Source organism: Pagrus pagrus (genome assembly GCF_965226575.1).
Source record: "Pagrus pagrus genome assembly, chromosome: 2".
Lineage (NCBI taxonomy): Eukaryota > Metazoa > Chordata > Actinopteri > Spariformes > Sparidae > Pagrus > Pagrus pagrus.
In genome coordinates, this window is record NC_140186.1 from 21733210 (window position 1) to 21749260 (window position 16051).

The following is a 16051-nucleotide window of genomic DNA, read 5'->3' on the forward strand; positions in this document are numbered from 1 at the left end:
TGCTCACTCTCAGCTTTTTCCATAGCTGCAGGGCATAAAGATAACAAGCCTGTTATCTTTGCCATGAAACATGTTCCTCTCCTCTCCTCTATAACCACTAACCTTTACCACAACTCCCTACAACCCAGATGCTTGAAATACTCCCTCAGTGTGAAATGAATCTGCCCAGAGAATAAGTGAATCCATTCTAGGTGTTGCTTTCGTGTGCTTCCAATGATCCAACCTCTTCTTTTGGTGTGGATTATTCTGGCTTTTTCTTTATCTTGAAACATCCTTGACCTCATACTTCCTTTCCTCCCTTATTCCTTGTGTGGCTCAGATTTGTCTGGCTGTCTCCTGTAAACTCTCTGGGTCATGGGAAGCTAGCACTGTGACCTCTATAGCTTTTAACCTTAAAAAGCTGTAATCGTCAGCTAAACACTATACTCACCCAAGGAGTGCACCTTTGGCACCTAACCCTTCCCCTTCTCCACATTTCCTTCAACTGGAGTGCCATTATGGAGGATTTACCAACATCTCAACCCTGGTTCCACCCCTCCCCCCTTCTTCCAGATATGACTTTGGATGATGTGCGGGATTACGAGAGACAAATGCATGAGAAAACCAACATTAAAGTCGTAAATTGCCATGAGCAGCAAGAGCATTCCACAACAAACCCATCTTCCCTGGATGACATAGAGATCCATGACAAAGCAAGCGTATGTGTCTTTTTCATTGTTTCTTCAGTCCATTGTCCCTCCTCTGTCTCATATATGAACCATTGCTGTCTGTGAATAAAGTTTTCACAGTTGCATATAACTTTCCACATACATCCACTCATTCTGTCCTACACTGAGTCAAACGATGCATACAAAAACTGTTGAACATGTGAAGAATATAATCGATAATGTCTGCAAAAATTCCCCAAAGGTTTGGAAAGGTATCTAGGAAACCTAAAGCAACACAAATGAACGCTAGAAACATATTGGTAATTAAGATAAGACAATATGAGCTGAGAAAAAAACAAAACAATACTTGTTTTTGGTTTTTGAATCTTGATGTGTGTTTTTCTGCTCTAATAATAATTAGAACATGGTGCCTACATTACCCACAATGCAACTTAGCCCCCGAGTGACAGGCAATGTATCTGTTTTTCTCACATGCAGCAGTACTCTCCAAGACCTATAATAACAGTTTATTGTGTAAAATTGGTTTACTTACCCTTTAAAAACTACATTTTGTCTACAAAGAGTAAATACAATTCTACTTTCCAATTCTTCCACTCACTGCTATCAATTGGTCTTTTTTCCAATCCAGACATGACGATGGATGAGGTGAGAGAGTTTGAGCGCGCCATCCAGGAGGCTACCAACGAGAAGATCGGGATATTTCCTCCGTCGATCTCCATCAGCGAGACGCCCCTGTCCTCCTGTGCCCTCACCGGCCCTGCCAGCGCCCCCTCCACCCCCATGTGCACTGATGCGCCTGAGTCCCTCTCTGTCCCCAAGGACCGACCCCGCAAAAAGTCCGCTCCGGAAACCCTGACCCTCCCTGACCCTGCCCCTAGTGGCGTCCCCCAGGGCTCTAACATGAGCCCACTACCCATTTCAAACCACCTCCAATCAACCACACCGCCATCTTCCAACTCTGATCTTACTGAGATGGATGAGCAGTAGAGGGACCTCGGGATGTCTTCCCCTATGCCTTGCTTTACTTAATCCCCTAACCCTATTGTCTTAGTAGCCCAACAAGACTAGCCTAACCTCCAGACACCAGTGCCCAGACGTTCAACTTCTCTAGCCATATCCTTTGATTTGCCATAATCCTGGACACACAACAATCACTCTACGAGCCTTCATTAGTGTCATTAATACCATCCAGGCAGCTGTAGGCATAGCCACCCTTATGTGGCTGGTTTCCTCTTCCTGTGAGTGTAGCCAGCCACATTTCTTATCTATTCTAACAACCACCTGTGATGTCTAATCAGAACAAAGAGCATCCGTAATTATTTTTGTTGAGTGGCAGTGTCTTATGTTATATGAATAAATTATTCGTATTGTTTCCTTAGTGATGTTTTCTTCAGTCAGACAAGCTGATTGCTTTAAAGCTATTAAACTATGAAGTAGCTGCCTTAGCACCACAGAGCCAGTGGTGCTCATTAGTTTTGACAATGTGCGCAAATGAATGACTGATGACTATTGTCAATTTTCAACCTGTAAAGTGGCTGGATGTGTTAAATAAGAAATAAAATCAATGACACCAATTAGAGTAGCACATTAGACCTGATAAATCTAGTTTAACACACACCAGAAAGACAGCCAGTACCCTCATAATAGACTCCCTTAGAAGCTGTTTCCGGGGCCATTCAAATAGGCCTGCGGATCAGATTGCATCCATCCTTTTCCATCCCCAATCCAATTAAATAACAGATGCAAGATCAGTACAATCATAGAGCGTTTACACCTCAGGTCTCCCCGATTCTACCTGACTCACACTCCAAAGGCAGGGATATTACTGTACCTTTCTCTCCCTGCTTATTGCCAAACAGCCACATTTTATACCTCCACAGATATTACAATACAGCAACTATTGTATGTACGATACCAGTCTACTTAACCCTTGCAATGTTTACACATCAGACACCTTGGAGGATTTGCATATTAGTGTTGTAGGTTAAGCTGTTGTTATATCTGCATTTGCGGTTTAAGCATGACAGTTTGATGACTCTAAAATTGAATTTTTTGAAGTTTATTACTGCATATATCTTGCTGAAGTTGATTGAGAGGTCAGTATAATGAAAAACAACAAAAAAATTTAAATGTTGCCTGAAAATAATGCTGGAAATCTCATGTGACATAAACGTGATCCAATTTTATCAAATCAGCAAATCACTTTAATGTCATATGCAGGAACAAAGGCCATTTTGGGGGATTTTGAAGCGATGACTGATCTTTGTGCACAGTGGAGGCGATGAAGCTTGATTCGAGGTGAAGGGCACATGCATCAAGCTGACTTGAGTATGTGCTTTGTTAGCTGCATAGCATTTGCAAAAGTGCTGACACCTTTGCTTTGCCAGTGCTGGTTGGTAATACTGAGCCAGTGCTTTGGCGGGCATAGAAAATGATTTCAAAATGGGAACATCCTCTGCAGTGACCATTAGTTCTGCGGGTTTTGTACTGCAAGTTACCATAAAACCCTAAAGGAGAAACAAATATATGAAGACAGCTAGTTATTCTTTGAACCCCTTATTTCCATACAATGATATTATTCAAAGAGGGTTTCATATGCTGCATGGAACGTTCACAACATATATATTATGTGAAGTATAGTATATATGTATATACTGTAAATGAATGGATTGGTACAGTATATTTGGTGATGCAACTGTATGAAAAAAGTGAATGCCAACTATGGAAGCTCTGTACTAATTTTGTATTATAGAAAAAGCTGATTTCGATTGAAATGTAAGCATGCCCAGAGAATATAGGCCTACAAACTCTTTCAACTCAGTGCCTCTGCATGCAACTATTGTATCATCGCCTACATGCGTGTAAACCAAAATCTTCTATTTCATCTTTAGAAACACAAATTTTCATTGCATTTCTTTGCCTTTTTTCTGATGCATTGAACCAGTAAAAAAAATGGGCTACAGCCCTGTTACACAGTAGCTGAACTTCAACATAATCAGAGCAAATGAATCATATCAAACTACATCATCAGTCTCTCAAGTTGCAGGATAACCTTGTGACTATATTTTAGAAAACTGGTACATTTCTGTTCCCCTCTTCAAGCCAATTACTTGTAACTTTACAGCGCAATTGCATTTCGCACTTTCCAGTCTTTTGACACCTTATTTGACAATGAAGAAATGTATTGCATCTTACACAGTCTTGTTGGGTTTGTTGGACCAAAGTCCTATCATACAGCATAGTGACTTCGAAGAGAGCAGGTCAAGGAGAGAGTCCTCAGTGGTCTTGCCATAAAAATACTGTTAATATTATGTACAGTTTCTCACTTGCTTTTGTTAAAAACAACAAAACTGTAGCTATTTATCTGTAACTGTAGCTTTTGTCTTTGCCTTTTAAGGATAAAAATGTTAGATACCAGTTATTGGCACTCTGTATTGATCTATTATGTATAGATTATACATACTTACAACTCTGGTATTGGCCGTCTCTCTTGTCAGGCACACAGAGATCCAGGGATACGTTTGATTTACCATGGGCTATTAAAAATAATGCAAAATATCCAGTTGTGTAACATTAAGCTCTGCTCTGTTTAAAAGAGTAACATATTAGGTATTGTAAATACTGTTGTTAATGACTAATATAGTAAGTTTCTTACATTGTTCTAAGTTGCATTACTGATGTGACATGAATGTGCTCAATGATTTCAGACAGAAGGATATTCTTTAGTGTTTGTGCGATAAGGATGACATCTTCACAGACATGAGTAAAAGGTTGTTTTGTTTTTTTTTAATCTCGGAGTTATGTGTCTGTATCTATGAAGTCATTGTCATCTATTGAGGATACCGATTTCAGTTCAGTTTGCTCTTCTCAATCGAGTATCTAGATTCCTCATTGTAGTGGTGCACTTTTGACTCTCCAGTTGCTTTTGGTGACCGTGCAGGGCAGAACATTTATTTGTGCAAGTTGCAAAACAAAATGAAGCTTTTCTTTTTAGTGGGGTGGCTGCTTTGACGTTTACTTGCCATGTTAATGGAGAGGTGATCAGCTTTTCTGTTCTTTCTTTTGTAGTAAACATGCTGTACTTTGATTTTGTGGTTGCTGTAATGTTTGAAGGAAAATCTAAATTAGCTGAACATTATTTTGTTGGATAAAAGGACCAAGCTTTTCACTCCTCCTCCCCTTCTAATGATGCAGTTTGCATTCAGCCAGGCTGTTGTGCTGTCCTCTGATAACTGGGACCTGTCTCACCAACCAGGATCACTGAGTTAGCTGTAGGACTGCACTGAGTGGAACCAGGAACAGCTCTGTGTCCTTCACCAGGTGTGGTTCTGTATTAACCAGCTTTCTATGTAAATCCTGCCGTCTGAAACAGGCCTCAGAAGTGCCATTGGTGTTCGGCTGCTGGAAGTCGCTCTTAGTTCTTCCACTTTATCTAATATTGTATTTGTTATATTTTTACTGCTCTTTGAAGTTAATTTGGTTCTTTGTTGTAATTATTGTTTTACTTTTTCTGAAATAGACAAATAAACTTTACTAGCGATTGCAACAGTGTTATTATTCTTTCTGTTCACCATGCATGTTTCAAATAAAATAATGAAAACCATACTGTGCAGCTCCCAAGTCAACAGTATCTTCCTACTCTAGGGGTCCTGCTGAAAGCTTATCTTTGCCTTTTTTACCACAAGGTGATGGTGCACTTGACATCCCTCTGGACCAAAACTCCACCAACTCTAACACTATTTAAAAATTACAGCCACTAGAAATGTGTTTTTCAATCCATTTTTGTTTTACGGTGTAATATTATTATTAAAGTATTTGTTATTTCTGTGGATAACTTGCTAAACTAAAGGGTGAAGACATGCGTAGAATGTTATCTTCCAGTGAATGAGTGAAGAAGTACTGAGATCTTTTTCTTATAAAAGTAGTAATTTTACATTATAAAGATACTAAATTACATTTCCAAAAGTGTTTAAAGGGTAACTCCACCATTTTTACACATTTAACTGTTAACAGGTCTTGGTGACCACTGCACATGTGAAAAAAGTAGTATAAAGCCTTTTGTGACGCCAGAGGAAGCCGCATGCAATCTGATAAAGTGCCTCCACTGTTGTCACTGAGTGGCTAAGTTGCATTGTGTGTAATGTAGGCACCAGTTTTTGAAAAGGAAGAAAAATGTGTGGAAGAAAAAAGGTGATATCTCTGGTTCTTCTGTATTTTTTTGATTATTTGATCATTTTTTTAAGCAAAGTCAAACAGTGAGTGGACTGCTTTTTAAAACTTGGGGCCTACATTACCCACAATGCAGCTGAGTGATATCGCTCGAGGCAATTTATCAGATTACATGCAGCTTCCTCTGGAGCCACTTAAGGCTTTATACCACATTTTCAACAGTTACCCTTTAAGTAATAGTTGCTAAGTTTTAGCAGCAACATGTACTATATTAATACTGCATAGGTTTTATAGACATATCATAGGCAGAATTTAGAGTTAATTTTATTGTTCACCACTATCAAAAAACATACTTAATGTTACCTGGATATCCCTTTTAATACGACAGTGTTTCACAAATGTGCCACCAAGACACACATTAGAGGTAATGAAAAAGTATCTACTAAAAACCCTAAAACTACTTGTGGAAAAATATTCAGTATTATTTGTAAGAGAGAGTTTGGAGGACTTTAAACTTTGCTGGCACTTCTACATTAGCTTTACCACTCTCTCCATGCTGTGATGGCTGCAACTAATCCACACACACCAGAAATATAAAGTAATTACATTTTTGTATATATTCTCAACACAAAGCAGCCAAATTAAAATAAATCAAAATGATAGTTACAACACATTTTTTTATACATCAAGAAATTAAAGAGATAGTAAGTAAATAAAATTCAAATACACCTGATGAAATAAATCAAAGATACAATTCCATATTCACTCTGTAATTTCCATTTATCCCTTTTAATACCAAAGCAGAGAAACCACAGCACTGATCCAGAGACACTGTGACATGCTCAAAGTGTGCCCTCCAGTGGATGTTGTGTTAACTGCGGCTGTGGTCACAGTGGCGGCTGTGGTGGATTCTTTGGCCTGTCCCACACATGTCCCCACATTTCCTACTTTGTCCACAGCAGTCAGCTCTACATTCTGTGAGCAGCAGGAGGCGCTGTAGGTGACCACTGTGATGTTCTCGCCCCCTGCTCCAGCCACTGTGGTGGTATTGAGGGTACCGTTCCCTTGGCGGATGGTGACGCTCTCTATGCCGGTTCCGTTGATGCCATCGGTGAGATTAGCGATAAACTCCCACTGAGAGGAAGCACAGAGCGATGAAGAGGAGGGGCAGTTGGATGATGTACTCACTTCCTGGCACACTGGACGGTTGATATCTGTCACCTGGAGACACAAATAGATGAGAGGTTAGATCATTTGACTCAAAATAAGACGATTATACTTGGTATACTTTTGCGGGTTAGGGCTTTATAACTCATTACAGTTACATATTTATGTTGAAAAATGTTGCACATACAGTACTGCCACAAACAAACTTGCAACATTTCCTTCTTCTACATTTCAAACCACCAACCTCTCCTGCTCCTATTTATTTCAACATCTATCTACAGTCCTCTTACCTTGGGAGCCACAGAAAACCTGAGGACAGCATAGTTGACATCAGTGGCAGCTGCATTTTCCGCCTCAACGGTAAGGGTCACGTCCGTTCCTGATGCAGCACTGGTTGGCACAGTTAAGGTCACAGTGCCATTGGCTGTGCCTCCACCGCCCGCTGCTATGGTGACGGTGCTGGGTGTAGTCGAAGCGTAGCTGCGGTCATTGTTGGCTCGCACGCTGAACGACCCAGTCGCAGAGTCGTTAACAACTCCGTTGGTGGTTGTGGCGACTGTGAAAGGGACGGAGATGGTGGAGCCTGGTTCTACGTTGGTGTTGTTGACTTGGGCCTGAAAAGAGTGAGGGAATTTTTTGTTGTTTTCTTGTATTGCATGTTATTATATGTTGTTGGATCATAGTAGCCTTAATGGAAAGAAGCACAGATAAAAAGACGTTAGAAATTCACATGAAAATGATTTCCTGTCTGCCTTGGTAAAGTGAGGATAGGGAAACAATGGCAGACCAAAAAACAGCCCTGTGCTCAGTCAAGAAGTCTTTTTATTGCCAATCATAAAAAAAACCCCAAAATATCCCATAATTATGTGTGATTGCAAATGGCTGTAGCCCCTGAAGATGAAGCCTAGTTACTATGTGGCGATGTCAGTATTAAAAGCTAATTAGCTAATGTTAGCATGGCAACATGCTAAGCTAAGTCTAAGTGCTGTATTGTAGGCAACTGGACTTGTTTCAATATAATCGTCAGCCTGTTAGCAATGTGACGTTTAAAGCACTATTGTACCTAAACACAGCCTCAAAGACACACTTGCATGGCTGCTTGACTCTTGCTGAAAGGAGACATATTATGTTCATTTTCAGGTGAATAATTTTTTCAGGGGTCACTACTAGAATAGGTTCAAAAAACACATCAGTTTTCTCATACTGTTCAGTGCAGCAGCACTGTATTCCCCCTCTGTCTGAAATGCTCTGTTTGAGCTCCTGTCTCTTTAAGGCCTCCCTTAAACTAGCTGCTTGGTATAAAATATGCAAAGGAGGGAGCTCACAGTAACAGATATGCTTGAGGTCTTGATCTGCGTGGAGGCCTGTCTCTGGAAGGTGCTCGTTGTTGACCTGGAGGTGGAGCTGCTGTCCTCTCCTCTGAGGCGAACCACAAAGTCACCTGCAGGGACTCCACTGAAAGTCACCAGGAAGTTACCACTGCCCAATGACTGTGGGGGACAGTGAGAGAAGGACTGATGTTTCATTGCTTTGCATACAATATTGTAAAAGTCTACAGAATGACAACAAGTGGAACAGTTCTGTGTTTAACTGACAAATATGTATGGTTTATAAAACTCTTCCTTAAAGCCAAGTTTCCTACATTTTAGCTTCCTACAGCTGGTGGTTCAAATTCATCTAACTCGGAAAAAGTCAAATTTTGTAGGCAATAAACTTGCTGTCAGCAGTTAATTCATCTCAGTAACCAACTTGCTGTCATTGATTTTTTAAATCAAATTTACATTAGCATCTCATGAAACTGCAAAAGCTGTAAGACTATTTTTTAGACTCTCTAGTGGAGCATTCGAGGACGCTGTAGTATTCAAGATGTCAGGGTCGGCTGTCAGAAAGTACAGATACATCAAGCTACAAACTCGCTTCCTTCAAGGTAGAAAATAAAATCTTTTTCTAATGATTTTGTTTGGAAAACGGTAAGCAGAAGAGTTATGTATACACTGTAGCTCCTGGGAATGGCTCTCTAAGGGACCACTTTATCAAGTGTGACACAGTATGTGACATGCCTGCAGTGATCCGTTGACCTCTGTTGGCCCTGAGCTGTCAAACAGAGTGACCTCTGTGACCTTTACTGTGTCACTTCCTGTCACAGAGACCAAGAGACTGGTATTACCACCTGGAAGAGAAAGAGAAACTAGATGAGTGTATGACGAAGGAAAAGGGGTGATGTCCACTCTGGTTTACGTCTCTGCTGACTAAAGCTGAAGTCGATGAATACCCATGTCTACTGCAGAGTCATCTGACCCCGCAAGAAACGCTGATTCAACCCTCGCCCACTGCAGACAAAGCCAGTTAATGTTGTTGGGGACAATGAGACAAAATGACTAAATATTAAAAATGTATCACAAGAAAGTTGTACAAGCTGTACAAATTAAGATGACAATGACTATAAAAGTGGTCTGACCTGAAAGAGGACGTCCCTCCTTTAGACTGAAGTCCCCGTGGGCTCCTTCATGAGCTTCCACAAGACTGAAAATGAAGTTCACTGAGCTTTGACCTGATGCACACACACACACACACACACACACAGAGAGAGAAAACATCAGTAAGGCTAAATAAACCAAACTGTACACAACAAAGATCAAATGAAATATATATTTTTTATTTTCACTATGGGGGATCTCTATCATATTACTGACCTGTGACCTTAACAGAGTAGGGATTATTAGAGTCAACACTGATTTCCCATGATCCTGTTTGGTTGTCAGTGTTGAGGCTTAAACGACGTAGGTTTCCCACTGTGGTGAAGGAGGCCAGAGGTCCACTGGACTGACTGGAACTCTGAGATACACCTGGACGAGAGAGAAACATGTCAAAACAACACTGTTTCTCTGATTGCAGATGATGGAGGGAGTAAGAGGCTGATGGAACAATCCAAAATAGCATGTGACAACACCTGTGGAGCTGGTTAGACTGAAGGTGAGAGACGAGTCTCCTGTGATGTAGGCAGTCATGTTCCTTAGAGAACCGTCAACAGTAAATGTAAAATTATCAGGCCTTCCAGGATTCCTCACGACCTGAAAAACTGTCACCTGCAAGAAGAAAGAAGAGTGACTACACATTTGTATACATATTGTACAGCGCCATCTTCAGTCAGATATGATTTGAGTGTCTTACCACGGCACCGGCTGATGAATCCTCTATGACACTTGTAGCCAGAGAGAGGTCTGACTTGGTGACCTCAATGGCCTGACCTCCAGAGGCGCGGGCAAGGTCACGGTACAGTTGGGCATCTGACTGGCTCATTGAACGTGGAATATGACCCTGAACGCTTCTGCGGCGCCGTCGACTGGCCAGGACGTCCGTCAACATGAAATTTACCTAAAAATGCAGGCATAGGAAAAACCTTGTGTAGGTTATATTGGAACTGGATACATATTTGCAATCGATAAAATCAAGACTGATAAAAGGTGGACTCTCACCACAGACTTGGTGCTCTCTATAAGGGCGGTGACGGTGCTTTTCAGGTGAGCATCTTTAGCTGGAGCGTCAGTGAAGACAAAAATCTCAGAGGAGGGTGGAGCAGCGGTCAGGGCAAGCTGTCAGTTGTATACAGGACAGGAAAAAGTGTAATTTATTATCCTCATCCTATTTATTAATCCTCAAGTACTTCACTTGAGGAGTTCTATTGATTGCATGTTGCATCAAATCCATATATTTATTGCTTTGGCAATCGGATAAAAAACCTATTCCAATAAATGGAAAAATGCTGGATATCAGGTCCAATAACCCATTGACCAATAATATACCATACATAAAAATATACATGTAAATACATGTAGAACTTAAGTACATGTAATATTAGATTGATAATAGACTTTTGTAGACACCTGCAGTCCAGACAGGCACAACTCTGGGATGTCTCCTCCTCCACTTGCAGACAGCTTGTTGATGCTGTCTTTGAAGATGTCCGCATCGGTCGTCACGAGCAAAGGTCCGAAACCTAGATAAAGAATATAGAAAATAGAATATTTTATTGATTGTTTTTGAAAGGGATATTTTAATGTTTAGTCTGCTAATGTTTTTATTCCTTGACAAATTTGTTCTGAATATTGAAAATGCAGCAGCTGTCTCATTTTTGAGCCCCAATATTCCTATTTATCATCATTTTCTGTTGGCTTAAATTGCTGTTGTAAACTTGAGATGTCGGAAGGAAGAGTTTTTCACACATATAGTGTCTTGTTACTTGTTAATCCATGCCTTAGATGGACAAGATTCCCTCATTATAGTCTCCTAAATTAGGAGCCTCTTAACAACAAATTCTACCGTCTCATAAACACGTCTGTACCTGGGTCGTTGAAAGGTACCAGTATGTAGGCGGAGGGCTCTTGCTGGGTTCCCCTCTTGCTGTCAATGATGTTAAAGGAAACTCTCTTAGCTTCAGCTATGTCATCACTCATACTGCCTGTGGTGTCAATGACAAAACAGAGCACAGAGGACTGGGAGAGGCCCATCAATCTGTGAGAACACAAGAGAGACCGAACATAATTACCTCATGTAACCTACATGCTCATCATCATTGCCATCATTTAGCGTTACCGCTCCATCCAGCCTACATCCACCCCAAAGTGGTCATATTGATGAAGGTTCTCAGTCATATTGATGAAGGTTCTCAGTCATATTGATGAAGGCTCATCCAGGTCATGGTCTGTGTGGGTGTGTCCTTACAGAGACACTCCCACACAGAGTTTAAAAGCCTGCAACTCCCCTCCAGTAAGTTAGAACTGAAGAAGCCTCTTGGATGAGAGGTGAAACGTCTGCCTACGATGCAGCACTTAGAATCATAATGGTCATAGTTTCACCTATTGCCTGGGGTCACAATATAACTGAGGTGGCCCATACCGCAAGAAGTTCTTGTCTCCGACAGATAGTCTGACGTCCTCCAGCAGCTCCATAGTGGCATTCACAGCCAAATCTGCTGCTTTGTGGTGAAGTGAGCCATGACTGGACCCGATGTCGTCTTTACTGATGCCCCCCACTGGGTCCTGCCTGCTTGTACGATCAAATGATCCACCGTGGCTGCATTTACCTTGGGGTAGGGAGAATAGAGAGAGTTCGGTGTGTTAAATGTTAACAAACTACTATTACTGACACACAACAAAAATGGATGATTTCTTTACGGTCCAGTGTGAAGGATTTAGGATCAATTGGCAGAAATATAATATTCATAACTAAATTCAGTTTTCACCTTTTTTTGTGGCCACTGTAGGTGAGGATAAGACAAGATGCTAGATGCCTAAATCCCACACTGGCCCTTGAAAAGTTACCTGCAGGTTTTGCTGAAGAGAAGATGTTGAAGTAGCCTGACGTGAGAAGCCCCTGCTGCAGCAGCTCAGGCAGGAGGTTGTTATCACAGTTCCCTCCTGTGCAGTTTCTACAGGTAGGAGTAGTCGGGCCTGCAGCAAATTCAATAACAAAAATCAAACCTGACATATCTTACATATTTAAAATAAACAAGTTCTACAAGTACAAGTACAAACAGATTTACTTTACACATTACATTAACTCAAACCAGAGAGAAATATATATATATGTGTGAGTGTTAATAATTGTAAACTCAAACTGGCGCCCGTTAAGTGTTATTACCATTTAATGGTTTTCTATGACGACCAATTGAGATCATTCTGATTTGAAAAGTGATAGGATATGTTTAAAATCTATAAATTCATCTTGAATGAGCAGATTGAATAATGAATTTTTTTTTTTTAAAGGATGAGTAATGAACAGTTTGACCTCGTTTAGTTTAACAAAGACAAACTCAAACATGAGTTGTGAGTCAAAAAATATTGAGTAACAATGTGTGTGGCTTTGTGTGTACGTATGCTTGTTGTTTAAAGCTCTACGAGTCATGGCAGGGTAGGTATTTCTTAACTGACAGGTGACAGATAAACTGACAATGTGCCTACTGTGATTTCTTACTGAAGCGTATGCATTCAGTTTTTCCAAGCAGCAGTTCTGTGGACAGGAGACAACATGACCTACCTGCCAGGTTCTCAAGAGGTTGGTCTGGTCTGATCAGAGTGCTGTAAGGAGCGCTGTTCCCCAACTCCACCCAGTTACTGTGGCTGTAGAAGTCCTTAACATACAGAATGTCAAACATCAGTCACCACAACACCATCACTCCTGCCCGTCACATCCACAATGATACTGCCACCACCTCAAAAATCTGTCACCTGTAGGGTGTGACAGACTCGTCCAAGGGTCCACCTCCCTGCGACAAAGTTCTCCAGCTTCACGCTGGCCTTCACAGCAGACACGCCTCGACAGTAGAATAGAGAACAGAGAGAGTTACGTGCAAACTAAAGATGCACTTTCCCAAAAAAAATGCTTCTCATACAATCATTGCTTTTGGTAGCTGTATAGAGCTCATTTTAACTTTCTAAACATTTGCTCTTTTTGGTAGAAAAACTGACAACGAGTTGTTCGCATTTCTAGCCAAGGAAAAAAAAATCTTTAAATGTTTTTTCTAAAGCAGACATTATGCTTCATCATTTTATTTTGGGTTACGACTAGAGTAGCTTTACATGCTTTAGTGCTCAACTAAATTAATGGCGGGGCTGCTGATGAGTCTTTTCAGGAGCAGTGTTTTCTGTGGGAGAGAGGAGCTCTGTTGGTGCCCACCTTGACCCTTTTAAATTTCAAGACCTGTTATAAGCAAAAAAAACTATATAACACAGAAGGAAAGGGAAAAAAACAAACACAAAAGCATGTTTTTGTTTCATGCGTGTCACATGTAGGAAAGCGATGTTTGCTGTGTACCTGCTGTGATGACATCTCGTCCTCCCTGGAAGGTCTCGTCATCAAAATGATGCTCCTCACTCAGCGCAAAAACCACGTCCACTTTTGCGTTGCTGAAGTACATATTCGAAATGGATGTTTGGAAAATGACAGTTGAGAGGAGAGAAGAGGAGGTGCCTGTAGAGGAACAGGCCCTTTGCACCTTGTCAGCTGACAGGCTGTCATCAATCTAGAGGCAGAGTGTGTATTAGAAAGATCACCATCAATCATAGAGGATCCTATCTACATCTTCCTGTATTTTTTGTGAGAGATGTAATGCAGAGGACATTGGTTCATACCTCCTGGAATGTTTATCATAAAATCTTCAGATACTAGAAGTGCAAATTAATTAGTCACTTTTTACTTCAAAAACTCCACTGATAAAAATATCCATTCATAATTTGCCATCATCATGCTCAAGAAGCATCCTAACTTTCATTAGTGAGACTGCATGTTTGATTGCCCCAACCCCCAGGGAAACATTACATTTTGTCATCATAGAAATTAATACAAAACATATCCTAGATATCAAAGTGAACCACAGTTGCACATTTTCTCAGTGCTTTCCAACTCACAGTCAGGCTGAAGTCTCGGCCCTCAGAGACAGCAATGTCTCGACAGACCTCAGCTGTCTTCCTGAGGACCGCCCTTTGTGTGATGTCACGGTGAGTGAGGGAGTTCCCATCAAATGAGAACAGCGGCTGGAAGCTGTGGATGAGACCTGGCAGGCAGAGGACCACCAGCAGCAGGAACATGACTGTCTGTCTGAGAGCCATGATGGAGGGTGATGAAGTTGGACAAAAGAAGAAATCTGGATGCAAATCTCTCTTAAATGTCCCAACTCTGAAGCACTTTTTTCAACTCTTGCCTTCACCACCTCACCTGTTTAGTGTTGCCGCAACCTGAACCAAAATATTAACTGGATAGGAGTGGGGGAATTTTGGTAATCTATAGTAGGTTATCTCCCCCACTGTGTTTAATAATTCCTCAATGGGTTTCCACAACACTGTGGTCACGCACAGAGGAGGTTACCAGGACCAGGTGTAACGAGGTAAAAGTGAAAACACCTGAGGACGGAAGAGAAAATCAGTCCAGAAGGCAGGAAGGAGGAAGTTTACAATTTCATGACAAAATACAGTAAGAACTAACAAATAGATAGCATTAGTGTTGCAGCTTTCATAGGATTACATTAAAATTGAGATTTCTGAATAAAACATGCTTTTATTGTAAGATTTTTAAATGCCTGTACTATTTTAATTTTCAGGGTTGACACAGTAAATGTTGTTCAGTCAAATATGAGAATCTCCAGGTCAACATAGTTTGAAAAATAAACCCAAGAAAATACAATCAACAGCCTCTTAATTAACTGATTTCCAAATCAGTGTTTCAAAGACACAATGACATGTTTTTTTTAAATAGAAAAAACACAAAAATGCAAATATTACTAGAAAAAACGTATTACGTCACATAATTTTAAGATATTCAAAATAATTACAAATGGTACAATATACAGAAGATGCAAATGTGTTTTACACACTCTTACCTGTGTCAGCTCGAGTCTTTTTCAGATGTTGCCCCCCCTTTAGTCTCACTGTGTCAGCAGTCCATGTTTATACTCAGGTAGATTGTACTGTGTGTCAACCTGTGTGTTTCCTGCGTTATCTGGAAACCTTTGCAGTGTGTGTGAGTGTGTGCGCTGAGAGACAGTGGGGTGTGCCCTGCTTCCTCCCACTTATAGTTACAACTGATTGAGCTGATAAATAGAATTCCACAGATCAGCCTCCACACCCCCTGCATTTCTTTTGCACGTGTTTGAGTGAAAACATGGGTGTGAGTGTACTTTTCATTGTATGTAATCCTTCGATTACAAAATGTTTTTTTTTTTTTTTTTCCATCAACCCCGGATCCATTTGACAACATCCGTCCATGGCTAGAACATACAGATAAACCATTCACATCCATTGGCAAGTTTCGTTAGGTATACTAACCATCTATATACACTTGATTTTTTCATCAAGATCCATTTAATATTCCCTGAGAAATCAACCAAAATGTCTAACAACACCCTGTCACGCAATGTTCAAGAAAGAGAGAAAAAAGTTCTGGATCCGGTCATTTATCCAGATCCACACCAAAAGGTAATTGGGTGTATTCTGGGCCAAGACCCGCCCTCCATCTGAGTTTTGTGGAAATCTGTTCAGTATTTTTTTTCGTTA

General features: G+C 40.7%; 2 protein-coding genes across 3 annotated transcripts in view; one reads left to right on the forward strand and one right to left on the reverse strand.

Annotated features, from left to right (window-relative positions):
* Positions 1-5214, forward strand: part of LOC311250414 (cytoplasmic phosphatidylinositol transfer protein 1-like) — a 75296-nt gene extending 70082 nt beyond the window's left edge. Inside the window, exon 8 of the mRNA XM_084342084.1 lies at positions 1297-5214. Coding sequence (XP_084198210.1) covers positions 1297-1655 — 359 coding nt within the window. The 3' untranslated portion in view covers positions 1656-5214. The remainder of the gene's footprint in view (positions 1-1296) is intronic.
* Positions 5215-6143: 929 nt separating this feature from the next.
* On the reverse strand, positions 6144-15527 carry vwa10.2 (von Willebrand factor A domain containing 10, tandem duplicate 2). 2 transcript variants are annotated; one of them, XM_084342049.1, is made up of 19 exons: positions 15379-15527; positions 14718-14902; positions 14411-14600; positions 13818-14025; positions 13232-13317; positions 13041-13134; positions 12326-12454; positions 11901-12087; positions 11347-11516; positions 10889-11001; positions 10481-10597; positions 10176-10379; positions 9955-10090; positions 9698-9850; positions 9463-9555; positions 9065-9174; positions 8330-8494; positions 7295-7618; positions 6144-7058 (listed from the first exon to the last, which is right to left on the reverse strand). In XM_084342049.1, the coding sequence occupies exons 3-19, from the start codon at positions 14588-14590 to the stop codon at positions 6627-6629; spliced, it is 2901 nt and encodes a 966-aa protein (XP_084198175.1). In that variant the 5' UTR covers positions 14591-14600; positions 14718-14902; positions 15379-15527; the 3' UTR covers positions 6144-6626. The 2 variants fall into 2 exon arrangements, with proteins under 2 accessions (XP_084198175.1, XP_084198174.1); XM_084342048.1 differs by having other exon boundaries at positions 14411-14902.
* Between the last annotated feature and the right edge of the window lie 524 nt (positions 15528-16051).

What these genes read in the sequence shown, in the direction of transcription:
- vwa10.2 (XM_084342048.1), bottom strand. Translation starts at nt 14,611, where the DNA reads ATGGCTCTCAGACAGACAGTCATGTTCCTGCTGCTGGTGGTCCTCTGC. An exon ending in GGAGACAAGAACTTCTTGCG is followed by an intron (nt 11,517 to 11,900) that starts GTATGGGCCACC and finishes GTGTTCTCACAG; the next exon opens with ATTGATGGGCCTCTCCCAGT. An exon ending in GGTACCTTTCAACGACCCAG is followed by an intron (nt 11,002 to 11,346) that starts GTACAGACGTGT and finishes TTCTTTATCTAG; the next exon opens with GTTTCGGACCTTTGCTCGTG.